The sequence below is a fragment of the Nipponia nippon genome, unplaced genomic scaffold (genome assembly GCF_047370975.1).
Source record: "Nipponia nippon isolate SJK-2023a ecotype South Korea unplaced genomic scaffold, ASM4737097v1 scaffold_4, whole genome shotgun sequence".
In the NCBI taxonomy this organism is placed as follows: Eukaryota; Metazoa; Chordata; class Aves; order Pelecaniformes; family Threskiornithidae; genus Nipponia; species Nipponia nippon.
The window spans coordinates 43,512,642-43,530,116 of NW_028262358.1; the positions used below are offsets into that span (position 1 = coordinate 43,512,642).

General features: G+C 37.4%; 1 protein-coding gene across 6 annotated transcripts in view; it reads right to left on the reverse strand.

Moving 5' to 3' along the window:
• The window catches only part of TBCE (tubulin folding cofactor E), a 52,531-nt gene that overhangs the window by 8,292 nt on the left and 26,764 nt on the right, over positions 1-17,475 (reverse strand). For 4 of the 6 annotated variants that reach the window (XM_087777276.1, XM_087777278.1, XM_087777277.1 and 1 more), the window contains exons 3-7: positions 16,496-16,580; positions 8,618-8,806; positions 7,436-7,524; positions 6,655-6,754; positions 3,605-3,707 (exon numbers count right to left, since the gene is read on the reverse strand). In XM_087777276.1, coding sequence (XP_087633402.1) covers positions 3,605-3,707; positions 6,655-6,754; positions 7,436-7,524; positions 8,618-8,806; positions 16,496-16,580 — 566 coding nt within the window. The remainder of the gene's footprint in view (positions 1-3,604; positions 3,708-6,654; positions 6,755-7,435; positions 7,525-8,617; positions 8,807-16,495; positions 16,581-17,475) is intronic. The other 2 variants (XM_087777279.1, XM_087777280.1) reach the window with 2 other exon arrangements.

Here is a 17,475-nt window from a genome sequence, read left to right on the forward strand (position 1 = left end):
TTTCTTGTGTGTATTCTCCGGAGTCAAATTAAGTGCAAGCTCATCCTGCTACTCCTTCCTTGGTTAAGAAACCACGGGGAGGGGCTCTTTCCTCCATCTACATTCCTATTTTCTTGGAATTTGTAGGTAATAAAATTATTTTTAAGCCCCTGCCTCTTTTTAAAATGTGTTTGAAATTGGCTAGAAGATTCAAAGTTTTTGAGATGCAAGAACACAGACGTACACGTGCACAGCATAATCGCCTAAAGCTCGTTTTTACAGGAGGTTACAAAGGTTACAAAGCAGTGAAGGTCAGAGACCCGGACAACCAAATTCAATTTGTTTTGTATATAGCTAACCAATTCTTTTAGAAATGTCTACTATCCTGGACACCAAAAAGCCTCCTTTCATCAACTACGCTTCATTCTCTCTGTTACAGCTGTACAAAGTTAGACAGCTGGATGTAACTGTCTCATTATATATACAACATGAAATATTAACACTGAGATCGCTTCAAGTGGTGGCATATGAATTGGGGCTCAGCTGCTCCGCACCCAGAAAAATGAAACATCATCCTGCTGCCTTATCTGCAACACATGTAAACTTATAAACTCAGATATAACAACTTTTCCTGCTCCAGTGCAAGAGCAGAAAACACCGGTATTCTATCTATCTATCTCTTCAATTTGGATAGTGTTTCCCTGTGTCAACAAGACAGTCCAAAATAGTTTATCTATTAGCGACGAGGAAGCGTGAAAAGGCGGCTGCAGAGTCAAGAGAAATGAGGTGCTCTCTGTTCACCACAGAGAACCTTTGGGGGATTCCCCCACAAGAGCCCTGCGTTGTGATGGATGGAATAGACAAACCGCACAAAACTGAAGTATCGAGACTTTTCAATAGACTGACCCAATGACTAGAAAATTGCCAAAACCAAATGATATCACAATTCTAAGAAACTCAAATTGCCGGACTTTCAACTATTGCTTAAAACAGCTTCCATACAGAAACAAATGTTCACAGATCTGACACCAAACTAACACTCGGGGAAGATCAGGGCTTGTTGTGGGTAGCTGGTGGGGAGGCTGGGACGAGCAGCCCGTGGAGTAGCCACTGCTGCTCAAAAAAGATCGGAAAAGAAAGATGGAAACCCAAGACCTGCTGCAAAAGAAATAAAGACAACAAGAAACAACTGTCATCATGTGAGTCCATGATGTTCCTATATTTTTAGTCTCTTTATCCCGGGAAGCAAATAATATAAATGGGAAAGGCACAAAGAAGCTTAGCAAGAATCATCAAAGCTATGAAACAGAGAATAGCTGTTTCAGTTACTTGCACATAAAATATTGGGAATTATTACATTAAATTATCAGGCAGCAAGATCAAAAACCAAAAAGGGTATTTTTTCATACAGCACATAATTAAACCAATATTAAAAGATGTGGATATCAACATTTTCAAATGGGTTCTTAACACAGTTAGATAAATCATGAAACAAAAAATCCACAAAGACTAATTGAACACAGTATATGGTCTCCAGCTCAGGAAGCCCCACAATTCCAGATTACTTTATAAGAAGCTCTTACCATATGCTTGCCCTTTGCCTAGAATTTTTCCCAACTACCTGCTCTTTGCCACTGTCAGAAACATGATCCTGCACCTCTGCTCTGACCCAGGTTTTTGTTTTACCCTGTATAACAGTAGATTATTTTATAAATACAAGATCTTAGTTTGAAAACAGAATGACAAATATAACATTATGATCTAAATGCTGAATAAGAAGAAATGTTTTTGGAGCCATAAATATCAATTCATTACTCTCAAATGCATTAATTCAGTTTCTACGTCAATGGTTTCTAACTAAGATATTTTACAGGATTCCTTTCCCCCCCCGAAGGTTATATGTCATGCTTTGAACAATCAATCAAAAATTATACAGTAATAAGCTCTTTTATTGATATATTAATAGAAATCTCAGATGTATTTAGATATATGCATCTAATATACTAATGAAAGAACTTTTTGGAAAACTGATGCTCAAGGCATGTAAATGTGGAGTTATGCGTAACTGCGTAACAGTGAAGCATGTCCCTCTACTGTGAAAAATATTTCAAAACAAAGGAACAAATGGAAAAAAAAACCCAAGTCTTCTCTTCTTTTTAAAAACTATCGCCATGCCATATATTCTTACATATGGCAACAAGTTATTTCGAAATGCTGTTCACCATTAAATTGTTTTAATTTTAATTAAAACATTTGTAGGATTTTCAGACTTTGCTTATATTCCCATTGACAACCACTGCATTTCTCTTTTGCCTGGATCATATTCATTATTACTTTCTATTAAAAAGTTGACCTTTCAAAGTAACCCCCCATATACCTTAAGCAGTAACATTTTCAAGTGGTTTGCTCACAGGGTATTAATGTCAGGTAGGTCCCTTTATTTTTTCCCTTTTGTCTGGCTGCCCTGGAACACCACTTTTAAGCACAGGCTTATTTCTCCCCACTTACAAAGGAATGAATCAAACAAATTTCTATTTTATAAAAAAGATTTCTGAACCGAAAATACCTTTACCACCTATGATGAATCATCAGCTAGAACAGAGTTTCAAAAACAAATGCAAAAGCTATGTAATTTTAAACTGCTCTGACTATCCTGGGGCTTCTCTCTGAAACTTAGTTACCCCTAGAGAACTCTAACCTGCCTGAAACAAGGCTCCAACCAGCCTTTCGGCCACGCAGGTATGGAGGAGAGCTGCTGGCAGCTGCCAACATTTTAAACACCGCGATGCACAAATTTACTCTGCTGAGCACTAGATGCCATTTACAGTGTTTGTAGCCACTTAATTCTTCCATTCACTTCACCATTCATACTGCTGCTGGTATGGAAAGGTTATCAACTGTCCTAGCATAAACCCCACTGCTGGTTTAAGAGCACAGTGAATAGACACTAAACAAATATATAGCAACGAACCTCCTCTAGCCCTGCTGCAAGACAAGAGAACGAAGAAGTTTCTTTCTACTTAACACAAACCCCAGTTTTGGTGAGCGCTCTATTACTGGATAGTGGCTGGCAGCAAAAATCTGAAAATTCAGGTAATTTCACAATGCAGTACATACAAAATCTGCCCCTGAGAAATCAAAATAATAGGCTGGAATTTACAAGCCATTATAAGTAACGTGGCACTACTGAGATGTGCTTCGTAAGCCCCATCTCTGAAAAAAGGCCCACTGCTAACATATTTGACAACAGGAGTTCATTCTTAATAAGACATCGTATTAGGGGAGAGTCATTTAAATGTTTGCATGTTTCAGTCCCTGAAACAAGTCAGAGCTTTGTTTGTTTTGTGCTGTATCTGTGTTGCATACAACCAGGCATGGTGTATTGGTAATTTACAAATGTAGATGAAGTTAAATGTTTCTTATTAGACTCCTGTGCCAATATAACTTCCTAGGTTATGTAGGAACTACGTTAGTTACTACGGAACTAATACAGTTAAGCCACAGCACCTTTTCTAAGGATGCGTACATTTCAGTAGAATAAGATAATGAATAAATGTTCATTGTGCTTTCCTTGCCTCAAAAACCTAACGATATAAACAAAAACAAAACCAGGAAAGGTTATTACCTCTGTCCATGTTATCTCAGTTTGATTAAGTGCCAGAATCCTCAATTTTGAAAATACACCAGATACAGAAGTTGATGTAGATGGAAATTTCATTTTGTTTTCACTGTGTAAAAAGAATAATTAATAGCATAATTAATAATTGCATTTCTTTAAGTCACTAATTTGGAATTACATATTAAAGACAAAAACAATTTACACAAAAAAATTTAAAAAGTCACTGCCGAGGTGTCACATATTATTTTAAAAATATTATAAAACACCCTTCTAGTCATATTCAAATGTACTCCTTCCTAACTTACTTTCCTATTTCATGAATGCGTATTTGTTCACCTGTGGTCCCCTTCCTCCCTTTTCTTCCCCTAAGTTTTGAATATGAAAAGAATGATTTTCACTAATATTAAATGAAACAAAGTCAAATTTTGGGCTTAAATTCCTTAGTGTCAATTGAAAATAAAGAACCTACATGACTATCCAGACCCCACTAAAACAAAAGGATGTAAAATCCACTCTCAATAGCAAAATAACAGTATAAAATAGTTAAAAGATTCTCAAATCTGCAGTCTTCAAATTAGTTTTCATTACTCACTCCCAAACAAAAGTTATTATTTCTTTCCTAAGGTCTGATCTACCTGCATATTATGATAAAAATCTCTCAGTATAGTTATACGTACATACTTATAGGTTAAATTTCCCCATTTAAAAACCTCTTCGAGAGCTGGTGAATGGCTTATCACTTTTACTCTTCTTCCAACATTCCTTCCACAAAAAATTCAGTAACAGACTTACCTGTTAATGTCTTTCTTTTTTAAAGTAAATGGAAGGTCAAAACAATAAAAAACAAATTCAGACTATTTCAGTTGGTAGCCATAAGCATCAGATTCCAGCATCAATCCCATTTTGCTTTCCCACTTTATCACAAATAACTTCTGAGAGCCCTTCAGCCTAGACTACACTTCTGAGCAATGAAAAACTGCAAAAATTATTCTAGGTGAATTAAAATAAATTCTCTGTATTCTCATGCATGCTGATAATAATACATCATGACAACATATGCTCTAGGCAAAGTTAGATTTACAAATAGCACCCAGGTTGCAAACAGCTGTTCAATGCTAAATATTGAAGAAAATGGAACACCTATACAAGTATTTAAAAAACACATTTTTGTCACATTAACTGTAAGAACAAATACAAAAACTGGCGTTGCTTTTTTATTAAATTAACTTGGCATTTCTTTCAATTTAGCTTACATCACTTCCAATTGTTTTAGCCACATTGTATGTACTGTACAATGAAGGCTTTGGAAGCTGCTAAACTCAACACAGAACTCCAAGACTCTAAAAAAAAAGTCGTATTTTGGGTTTCTGCCTGCAGGCCTATTGCCCTGCTGCTGTCTTCAATGCCGAGTACGACCTCCAAAACTCTGCTTAAAGAGTCAGCAGTCAAGGTGTTAACCTTGACAATAAAACAAACTTCCTGAAGTTGCAGCTATAACATTAACTTCTCAAAATTAGTGGTTTAGGCTGCTACCTATTTACAAACTATAATCCATTGTGTTCGTTCACACCAGAAAATTATTCTGGCATGTGCCAGCTAGTATATAGGTGTGTACCAGAAATTATTTTGTGAATTCTTTCTTGTTTTGATGGAATTGCAGCTTTATTTAACAACATCCTCCCTCCTTTTCCAATACCATCACTATACAAGAGCTTTTCCCCTAGGTCTGCAACCATGATCCACAGTTCTTATCTGCATCATTTCTGGACAGGAATAGACTGGGTCTTGGGTTGCTTAAGGTTTGGTTAAAGCGTTATGGATATTTTAGTTTGGTGTCAAGACATTGTTGGTAAAGCATCATTCTTAAACAAAAGTGGGCTCCTAAACTTGCCTGGACAGTCAGAATATATCAACAATGATAAAAACCAGAGATAAAGCCTTAAGACACTTGGAAAGACTTTAAAAGAAAATGAAAATATATTTACTTTACAGTTTTTCTATGCAGAAAAAATTTTCTAAGCTCACAAAAAAACCCCAAACAAGTTTGCAAACCCAGAAGGCAAACAGATAGCTACTGCTAAACCTAACTAAAAAATGCTAAGCGAGATTTTTAAGTGATAAGGATGCGTTAGTAGTGCTTTCACAGGCAGGCTGCAAACTCCTGCAGCAGTGCCACCTCAAGGTCTTGGCTTCTTCTGAGGGGCCCATCTGCCAGCAGAGTCCCCGCACCCTGCCAGTGCCAGGCAGACCCTACGCGCAGGTATCCAGAGAGTCCGACCTGCTGCACATGCACCCAGCAAATTTGGCTATGCCTGCTCTGACGCTGGTCTCCTTGCTGCAGATCAGACTCACTGTACACATGCAATGTGGACGCATACACATATTAAGTGAGTTCTGCCTTGGGGCAAACTAAGTTTTAAAATCAAGAGAATTAATTGTCTTAGATGTCACAGAAGCGTGTAAGGGCATCTTATGACACTGTAAGCCTAAGTTTCTATACCACCTGTTTCCTCATTTCTATAAAAGTACTTGGAGTAATGTTTTTTACCTTCAGTCTAACTGCTTAAAAGAGTCTACAGCAGCCTGTAAAAATCTAGAATGCGTTTTAATCCAGTCTCCCTAGCCAACAAGCCAATTTGCATACAAATGATGAAATCTGTTATGCAGAACACATTGACAAACGCCTAAATTCCTGTAAATGTTTAATGGCTGAAATCTGTATGCTATTTTTCAGACAACTGTGATTTTTCTAATTTTACAAAACCCCAGTCAACATCTCTCTGTTCCAAGCACTTCTCCAGAATTTAATTTTACATAGATGCTAAACTGCTAGGGTTCTAGTCTTTCCTTGAAAAGGGATGTCTGAAAAATATAGCAGACACGAGTTAAGTACAAGATTTAAAAAAAAAAAAAAAAGTATTTAAAAACTTAGCTCCCATTAAAATGAGTATTGAGGCATCCAGTTGCCTTTAGAAAGCCGACCCTGTATCTAGAAGAGCATCTTCTTTTTTGTCCCTACCCCAAAGGAGCAGAAACCCAAATAAGAATATTTATACCTGATATTAAGTGTTTCCAGATTTTGAACTTGAGAAGCAATAGCTGTTACTGTCTCCCAAGACGATATCAGATTTTTTGATAGATTTATATGCCTGATATCTGAAATTTCACATTAGGAAAAAGAAACTTATCTCAAATCTGAACTTCCTTTTTCAGAAATTAGAACTAGGGTTTGGTTTTGAATCAAATAAACAGAAGTAGATTACACGTGTTTGGGCTAAGAGAATCTACTGCTCAGTTACAGCAAATTTTATTTTGATTTGTGGTATGGAAATGGCTTATAGTTTTATAAAAGAGCTTAACTTTACAAATCTTAAAATGGATTAATTTCTGTATTCACAGGAACTCTTACCAGTCCTTATAAATGAACAAATAACGCCTGCTTTGTATTTCTGTAACATTGCTACAACAGGCAGTATATTGAATACATTATTTATTATATATTGGAAACTTCTCATGCCTACAGGATGTATCAGTTGTATTTTTATCTATTCTAGAGTTAAATTTAAAAAATCGCCATTGCTGGAGCCTTCTGAAATTGCAGTCACAGTAGCAACCTATGACAATATTTCTATTTCTATCCACAATTTGCATTCCCTCTCAAAAATTGCAGGCATCTACTTTTTAACTCTAAACATTGCATTAAGCTTCTAAATATAAACTGCAGTTTTAAACATTTTTTAATAAAAGGATACAAATACCATTCATTGAAGTGAACACTTGGAATGCTAAAATATGTACTTTATTTGTGGTATCACGCAATATAGCAAAAAAGGATACTAGCACATGTTCTGCTGATTTCCTCTTTCCGACCAGCATGGCTCACTGCACACTCACGCACTGAGATATCTACCAGTTGGTTCAGTTGGCTAAATGAGAAAGAACATTCTGTTAAGTAATCTTCAAACAGAAATAGGTACGTTATATAAATACCTAGTTGTTACAACTAAATAATACCCTTTTCATACATATCGTTTCCTTTAGAATTAGCGATGTGCAGATTGCTACATGGCAGTGTCCTTCTTACACGAAACCAGACACATTTCTTCTACTTTTTGCCTTTACGTTGCTACTACAAAATAGGTCTGGTTGAACCGCAACCCCCACCCCCAAAAAAACCCAACCCACCCTCATCCAACTGAAAAAGAGAGCGATAAAACAGACAAAATATAGCTATGCAAACTGGAATTTAATGAGAGGTTCCAAGTTTAACAGGTTGCTTGTAATACTCTTTGCAAGAAGTTCTAAGTTATTTGGGCATTCTTTGTATCACTTATCAAAAAAGACAAAAAAAGGAGTATTTGCAACTGCTTAGTACGTTCTGGGAGACAAAGGGAGCATAGCTGTGGAATATCAACTCAGAAGGAGACTGCCACCTACTGAATTGATACCTCTCTACTGCTGGAGGTCATTAAAACTGCAATCTGTTACACATCATTAAGTTACTTCCTTTCTTACCCTTCCCGATAAATGAACATCACATGAACTGACTGACAGACTTCTTCACTAGCAGTACAGTGACTTTCTGCCTTCCCTCTCTTAGTACAAAGTCATTACTGATATGAGTAAACAAAGGTGAAATAATATTATGCAATATTAAGAAAATATTAAATACATCTACTTAAAAAGGACCATGCATGTGTATAATGATTGCCAATATAATGATAATTTATCTCACTCATTCCTCCCTAAATATCATCACCTCCTACTTTGTGAAATCAAAATGAGGAATGTGAGCACTCAAACACGACATAATCCCAGTTCCTATCCATAAAACAGGTAAATTATGAAGCCACAATAGGAAGATTTCTTGCCTCTTCCACCATAGTGCAGTTTGGCTTACTTTTAGAGATGTGACAATATTATATGCAAGGCAGCCAGCTTCCTTTCCTTACAGTTGAACTACTACTTGACTAATCAATCACTAAGAACGTATCTTAGATTTTCATATATTACACTTGCCTTTGCTGTTCTGCAATAGAATCCATGCCAACAAATTCCACAGTCTTCTTTCCAAATACTAATGTATGCTCTGTCCCATGTTGAACATCTTGCTCATCATTCAATCCGTACCGATCCTTTACTGCAGTAAGAAAATCTACTCCAAAATTTGCCTTGTTTGGCCGGATAAACGATCCTCCTCTAGGATGCCTAGGACAGAGCAGCCAGGAAAAGGTGAAATATGAAAAGTTATCATTAGAATGACTAGTCTCAAAAGTACTAACTATTACTTTTTTAAAATACTGGGAACCAAAGCAGTCAAAAGGCAATTCTACAGGCTAATTTTAGACATCACTGACCCCACTCAGTGAGACCAGGTAAGACTTGCAAAGTATCTTTGATAGCATTTGACCCAACAAGTTCACATTTTGAGATGCCACGAGAACTGAAGCACCAGATCTCCAAACGTACTTACACATCAAAACTACAATGTCAGTGCCATTATTAGAAATAACTCCTCTGTTGTTTCCAAACTCATTATGAACTCAGTTTTCCCAGAAAATTAAGTTTCTACCTATGGATAGACACAAAGTTACCTAAATCATAGAACAAATGTGTCCGGAGTCTTACCATAGGCCCATAGGAATACTCAGAATAGTCATTGCCTCATTATATTTGACTTGAATAGCTCACTTGTAATTCTAAGAGAATGCAGCCTTGTCCTTCCAGCCACACAAATGACACAAGATGCAAATTGTACCACTTGGAACTCTTATATAAACTCAAACTTTAAAAAATTCTGATACTAACTTGGTAACAATTTTGAAACTGAATATTCAACAGAATTATCCAGCTAGTGTATGCTCTACACAGTCCTATGAAGTTTCTTAGTTTTTCTTGAGCACTGAAAAAACTTTATTGCATGACAATTTCTTGCCACGCAATTGCTTTGACATCTTCTATCAAAGTTAGCAAGGAAACACAGTATCAAGGAAGAACTGGCAGAGAAAAGTTGTGGGAACGGTATCACAGAGCATATGGAGGATCTGACAGGAGGATCAGCCAGAAAACAGCAGGAAGAAAATTGGTAGTTATGACTACCTGTCTGCCTTCCAGCTGAGAAGAGTACAGACTTTGGTTGGAAAGTACCCAGGAGGAAGAAATCACTTATGTAAATAAAACTCCTCTTTTCAAAACAGCATGTAAACGTCAAGTGGCTAATTAGCAAACCATAATATAAACCACCAATGCTACAGAGTTCAAAATTCTTTCAGAAAAACAGTACCTAGAGACCTTGAATCCTATGGACCTATTACAAGCTGATGGAATAGCTTGGGCACCATATATTCACATTTTTATTAAAAAAAAAAAAGTACTGGAAATTGCCTCTGCCAGTTTCAGTCATTAACATTTCTAATACTTACTTAAGTAGTCTCATATTCTAAAGAAGGATCTGGGTAGAAACTAAGTATTATTTACTTCTAAAATATTTTCAGTCTAGTTTTGTCGTGACTAAGTTTAGAGTGCAATGATTACAAAACAAGCAGAAAGGCATACTCTTAGAGAATGTAAATCCAGCGTGTACTTTCAGGTTTGATAAATACTTTCAATTCTCTACATTTTTAATCCAGTAACTTTCTCTTAAGTCTTTTCTTCCATTCCTTTCAAGTTCTTCATAGTTTGCAAACATTTGGCTAGTTTAAATGTTAAACTTCCTCAAATATAAAAATTATGTGACTCTTTCTTAACACCACTTCTTAAAACAGTAAATGACATTTTCACCATCTCAACTATAACATCTTTTACCTGCAAAGTATATCACTTTTGCATTTAATTAAGTCAAACAGCTTCATAGATGGTAGATAGCGCAGGATTCTACTTGGAACTCTGGAAAGAAAACTTGTACTCTTGTCTATTGGTAATTCACCCTAGGTCCTGCTGCATGTTTATTCTGACATCTTCTGTTCTTTTACCTGTCAGCTTGACTCTCCCCATTTTGTCATTGCCATCCCTCTGCACTCAACAGTTCTGCTACTTTTCTTCCTCTGCTCTCCCCAACCCTCTCACCAGAGCTAATCTAGACCCCCACATCTGCATCCCTCCTGTCACGCCATTTATCCCTGGCGGAGCCAAGCCCTTTGGGTCTCTCCATCACTATACCCATTCTGAAGTCCATTTCTGTCCTCTCAGGTCGCCATTTCTATTGCCATCTCCTTCCTCATTGCTCAGATCTCTTGCTTTTAGGGGAAGGTGTTCAGCAGTCCAGACTTCTTTTAGAAGAATCTACACACTGCAGTAAAGAAAACTCTTTGGGTTTTAGAACAGTCTGTGGCAGCTGTGGCATCAAACAACGCTTGCGAGTGACACCTAACGCTAATCTGCTACGGCGTATCAAATTGCTGACTGCACAGCAGAAACTTTGCAAACATCAGCAAGTACCTGAAGTTCTTGCAAGTTTACCTTAGTCAAACAAACATGAAAGCTGAGCCTGAGCTTTCACAAAACCAGGAAAGACAGACAGACATCTGCAGTTCCAGATGCTATCTTAAGGTTCTGTTGGTGCACAGGACACGTTTGAATAGTGGTGAGGGACAACAGTTTTGTTTCAGCACTGTTCTAGTGACAGCAGAGGGCAGAAGTCTCTGATGGGTAGCGACACACAGTGAAACAATCAAAACTTCCTAACCGAGACCTTCTGAGGCTAAAAGGATTATTGGGAACCCATTATCCCCTCACTAAATGGCAATCGCTTCTTCTTCATAGACGCTAAAATGGTATCGACATCTTCCTTGTATTTGAAGAGTTTGTTTGTGCTCTAAGTAGATATTCCTGGAAGTGAATCTGTCATTCTTGAAGGAGAGATAGTCTAATTTAATATAAACAGATCTTCTTTTGGGCAGGAACATAAATTTCATGCAAACAGTAACATCTGATTGGTCACAACTGCTGTCTGTAAATTTAAAAACATGTCCATATGCAACTTATAAAACTCACTGAAGAAGGAAAAACTGAAAACATGTAATGCCTTTGCCAGGATAACTTGGCATTTCAGGACTACACAAATATACAAAAGTCAGAGTTCCCACCAGAATAAAACTTAACACAAGGGGGGGAAAAAAGGCCACAAATATCTGAGAAGCAACTGCAATTCTGCCAGGCTGGAAACATCACAGAAACAAGCTTTACTGTACTTCCCTCCATTTCTCTGGCTTGCTGTGAAAGTCAAACCTGGGGAAATGGGTTACAATTTAATATGGTCAATACTTCTAGTAACAGTATCTGCTGAAATATCAGGATTCCTCTGGAGAGTGATCTGGGAAGAACAAAACATATTCTTTAGGGGGCCTGGATGCACGTGTTCCTTTTAATTATGACTCAAAGTACTCTGTGTGATACAGCAGAACGTTACTCCCATCTTGTGAGATAAGCAGAGAAGTATGTCATCTACTGCTGGGGAATCCACACATCTCCCCCAGCAAAACGGCAAGGATAAAAAAAGCTGCTAAAATAGCAATGCCTGTGTAAACACTGTGTGTGAATGGAACACCCAAAACTGACTGAGAGGAGAAAGATCCCCCTTCTGCCTGATTAAACCGGGAGGGCAAGGGGGCAGGGAGGGCTCCACTTGCTGGGGAGCATAAAAGAAGCTTGAACATCTGTAACTGTGGGGAGAAAGAGCAGCAGTCAAAACCTGGTTTGATGCCATCAAAAGTCACCTCTCTGGTCAGATGCTGGGGTGAGCCTGTGCCCAGCAAGGACAGACATCGTGGGGAGCAACATATACACCCCACATCTCAGCGCACACCTGTGACCTCGGGGGTGCTTTCTACCGGCGTGCACGTTAATAGACTGCAGGAAGCAGCCCAGGGATGCAGAAGCTGGAGCACCCATGTCTCCACAGGAGGAGCGTGCACCTGAGGCACTTGCGTTCCCAGGGGAGGCGAGTGTGCTTGTAACCACGTCTCCCAGAGGAGCGCCTGCATGGAACTGTGTGAACGGGTCTGTGGGACAAGAACTTATTTGAAAGCGTACGCATGTTTCAAAAGCTGTACATAAATTTTAACACTATTTTAAGGCTTCATTACGCCTCATTTCTCTTGAAGGACTGTAGAGCACAGCTTATTTTAATTACATGATACGCTACTGCAACAGACAGCTACAATAATAGCTTCCTCAGTTATCAGGAAACAAGACTTTATTATCAGGAAAAAAAATTCACAAAAATGCCACTAGAGTATGCATTGCCATTTCCAGCTAATCCAGAGTTGATGAACACGCCCACGATGTCAGCAAATTTTGAAGTATGGCTGTTTTGTTCTTTGGTTCTCATATTCTTAAGAAGTTTAGTTAGCACCACATAATATATGACCCAGAAAAACTTAGTGCCATGAAACATAAAAGTTTAGGTCATATTTCCAAAAAACTTACTACAAAGACCACATATAGCTGTAAGCAGACCTACTAATTTACCCAAATAAGGAATACAAAGAAGATCCTCTGGTAATGAGAACCTCAAATTCAGTTTTATTTTCCTCTTATGATCTCATTTTGAAATGTCACTTTGAAAGATTTCTTTTTTTAAAAAGCATTCTTTCCAAAATTACCTTAAAAAGAATTAAAAAAATGTCCTTTCATTGCATTTGTTTACAGTACAAGCTACTCAATCAGCTGCTTCTCCTTACCAGAATTCAGGGAGTGAGCAAAGTACTCTTGTAAGCAAAGGATACTACCAATAAGGTTTGTGGGGGAAAAAAAAAAAATAGAAATTTTATTTATTTTTATATATATACACACATTATATAAAGAAACATAATTTCCCGTCCCCTCCCCTAAACAGTGGTAGTAAAGAGGTGACATTTTAGGTTGAGGGGTTTTTTTTTTTAGCATTTTTTTGATAAAATAAGGTAACAATTTTTCACTTCAGTTTGCCTACATCTTCACAATTGGTACATGAACTACAAACCAGTCTGCACACAGAAAGTTATGTCTGTGAGTCATGGTTGACTGCTAGAACTATTCTTAATTCTCTTAGACTCCAGAAGGACTTTCTCTGATTGGAACAAAGCAGAGTACAAAGAACAGGTATTCTAAGAATAAAAAAAGTTGATTCTTACAACAAGAATGGAGATCACTATCTGAGATCTCATCTCCTGGGAGCACACTAATGGTTGCTAGAAAAGCAAGAGTCTATACACATATATATAAATATTATACACACACCAATGTACATCATTCAAGTTGCTGAAAAACATCCACAACATGTTCAATTGCTTCTTCTGTCCAGAAAGATTTGGGCTGACCAGCCAATTACTTTTATTATTTCTCCTACAGCAGAATATAACTAGCTTAAACTTGGAAACTGCTTCCATTAAATTCAAAGCATTCAAGAAGCAACTTCTGTTAATACATTAATTCAAAAGACACGGTTGCTCTAAGACCATAATTTCCAATTCTTTAGCTAAGAAAATCCAGCAATGTTGAATTTTTTTCTTGCATTGTGTGCTTATCCTCCTTAAGCCTTGCTTTATTACTATTATTAGATACAAGGGAAAAAATATCCAGTCTTCACAGGTTTTTTTTTTCTTTATTTATTTTTCTAAAGAACAGATTTTGTTTTATCATCTCATTTTCTGATAATGAGGTCTCTAGGACTTCCACCTTACACAAATGTAGAAGTTAAGAAGATACAGACTAAGAATTCTGATTTGCACTACTGAACGTAATCTACCCCTTCCCTGTTCATGCCTGTTTGTCTACAGGTAAGAGACAGTATTCCCAGAAAGGATTTCAAAATACCTACTTTTTAAATTTTGAATTATTTAATAGATAAACTCTTCTGCTGATTCAGTCCGAGACCAAACGGCTCTACTTGCTGGCTTAATAACAACTTTGATCTGAACTGATAATGAAGTATATTCTTGAACAAGCCCTGAACTGCTGTCAGGTTTCAATACAAATACAGCAGCCTCCTTTGCTATCTCAGGGAATTTCATTTGTCTCCAGAAGACTTTTTGGCAGATACAAAACTAGACTTACTTTCCTCACAATATAGAAATAATAACTTTAATCTTCTTTTTTTTTTCTTCTGTGTGACATTTTACAGCAACAGTTCTAAGTCCCTTCCATATCACATTCCTATATTCAGATAGGAGAAAGTGACAAGACTCGTCTACTCATAAAAATGGAAACGATCATAACTTTCACAAGCTGAAAACACATGCTCAAAGGTTAGCAAACGCATGCACTGTTACTACATGCTTTTAATTATTCTTTTGGAGGAAATTCTTGTAACAAGTTTTCTCTGTTGAATCTTCCATTGAGAGCAAAACAAAGTAGATGTACAAATACACCATCTCTGGCTCTGAAAAATCTTTGAACCAAGACTAGCTAAAGCTAGTGAGACTCTGGAAAACTATCACCACATACTTTTCTTGTTCTTTCACACTTCTCCAGTCATCTGCTATTAGCCAATGTCAGATGCAGGAAACTAAGCAAGACAAATCTTTGGACTGACTTCATCCAGCTATTCTTATGACTCTCATTTACATGCAAGTTGAAAAAAAATGATTTGATTATCCTCTCATTGATGGCTTTAGCTTTTTTAAGATAATTAGCATGAGGAATTAATTTCAGAGATTTTCTTTTTCAGAGATGTAATTTTCTTACATTTTCCAACACAGCAAAGCAAAAACGCATCCAAAAGCAAGACCACAGACAACTTTTAAATTATTTTCTTGGTTTGTCACTTTCTTTCATATTTTCAAAAGCCTTCTATTAATTCTGAGTGCTCAGTGTCACAGGATTTGGTTTATACTAGATTCATTGCACTTGAATGAGCACTGGAACAGTTAAAAACCAAACTGTAATCAAACTGCCCTTTTACAGTTATTACCAGTCTTGGAAAGTAGGAGGTGGAAAAAGACCTAGAAATCTCTCCATTTCGTCTCATAAATATAAGACTGGCTGTGACCCAGTGGTCAAAACAAACATCCATGTAACGTCACATCCTTTCTCCAAAAGCTGTCAATAGGAAATGGTTGGGAAAAATATGACAACAGGGCAAGTATTTTAATGCTACAGCCACAGAATAGTCTCTCGTCCTTCACCACTTCAGTGCTCAGGAACTTACTGAGCTAGCAGCCCTTAGTATTTAAGAGCCATTGACGACTTCTCTTCTATGAATTTGTCCAGTTATTTTTTTAACTCACAACCTTTTAGCTGCTGCAGTGTCCTCTGATATGGAAATCAACAGCTTGCTGCTGTTAGCATCAACCCTAGAGTCCTGCATTCCCCAATTTCAAACATGTTAAGTGCTTGAATCTTTACACTTAAACGTAATGCGTGTATATACTTAAAAAAACCCCACACAGCTATACTGTGGTTTGCATGTATTAAATGCAAGTGAACATACTTGACTCCTCAGTGATACAAATATAATCTAAATCATTATCAGGAACTTAGTATTTTCCCTTAACAAGATACATGCAAGTCATCTTAAGTCCAAATCTAAACTATATCTGAGACAGTTAATATCGACCAACATTTCACTTCAGAATTACCTAAGGAAGGTAAGTAGGAAATACTGATTTCCTTACTAAAGCAGAAGGTCTAAAGCTACTAAAGGTAATATTAATAACATCCAAAAGTCACGTTTTATTACACACCTCTGAAAACATGACTTGTATTTTCTAAGTATTTGCCATATTCTGATCCCTGTAACTGGATTAATAACAACGCAACAGTCTTTACGGCATAGCTAGTCACAGCATTCAGACTTATTATCTTTTTAATATCAGCCAACTGATAACAAAAGGGTTTGCCCTAAAAACTGCAAAAGGGCATTTTCCCATGACCATCTTGTCAATATGCATGACATGCCAACACTGTGAATCAACTCACCTGCACTTAAAATACTGTGTTCCTTCATAGGTACCATCATGCTTTCCTCTCTGAGGATCGTCCCATTCCACGCCAAGCCAAATTCCTGAAAAATACAGTAGATACATTTTCAAATTTATGGCATCATAGCCATAGAAATCATGGTTGGAAGGAACCTCTGAAGTTCATCTAGCCTAATGTTCTCTCTCAAAGCAGGAGATTATCATCAGCACTAAAACACATCAGCCAGGTAAGTCTTTACCTAGCCAGATCTTGAAAATCTCAAAGGAGAAAAAGATTCCAACTTATCTGGGCAGCCTATTCCAGTCAGTGCTGCATTACTTCTGTGGAGAAAAAGATTTTCTTGCTGTCCCATCTGAACCTTTCCAGCCACAATTTGTGGGCATTGTCCCTTATTATATAATCTAATACTAATAAGAATTTGGCTCTGTCATCTTTGTAACCGTCTGTCAAATGGCTGCAAGCAGCTGTTGGATGCCACTTAATCTTCTCTTCACCACACTAACCAAGCCCAGATCCCTCAGCCTCTCTTCACAACACACGTACCTGGTCTATGCCCTTAACCACCTTGGCAGCCCTCCACTGGATCCTCTCAAGTTTGTCCATATCCCTCCTGAATTGGGATGGTCCTAAACCAGATACATTATTCCAAATGCAACCTTATCAAGAACCCCTGCCCCAGACCGGGGATAACAGCTTCCTTTGCTTTACTGGCCATGTTCATCATTGTTCTAAGGTAACCCAGTACAACACATATCTTGCTTGTGACAAGAGCTTACTGTTGGCTCATATTCATGACAGTAACCACCTTAATTCCCAAGTCCTTTATAATAGACCCTGTGGGTTGCTAGTGCTTCCCGGTATGTATGGATACACAGGTTTATTTCACACTACATGTGGAAATTTATCCTTCTTGAATCCCTTAGGCCAAGCCTAAAGTTCGTAAAGCTTGTTCTGGATTGCAATTCTTACCTTTTGTC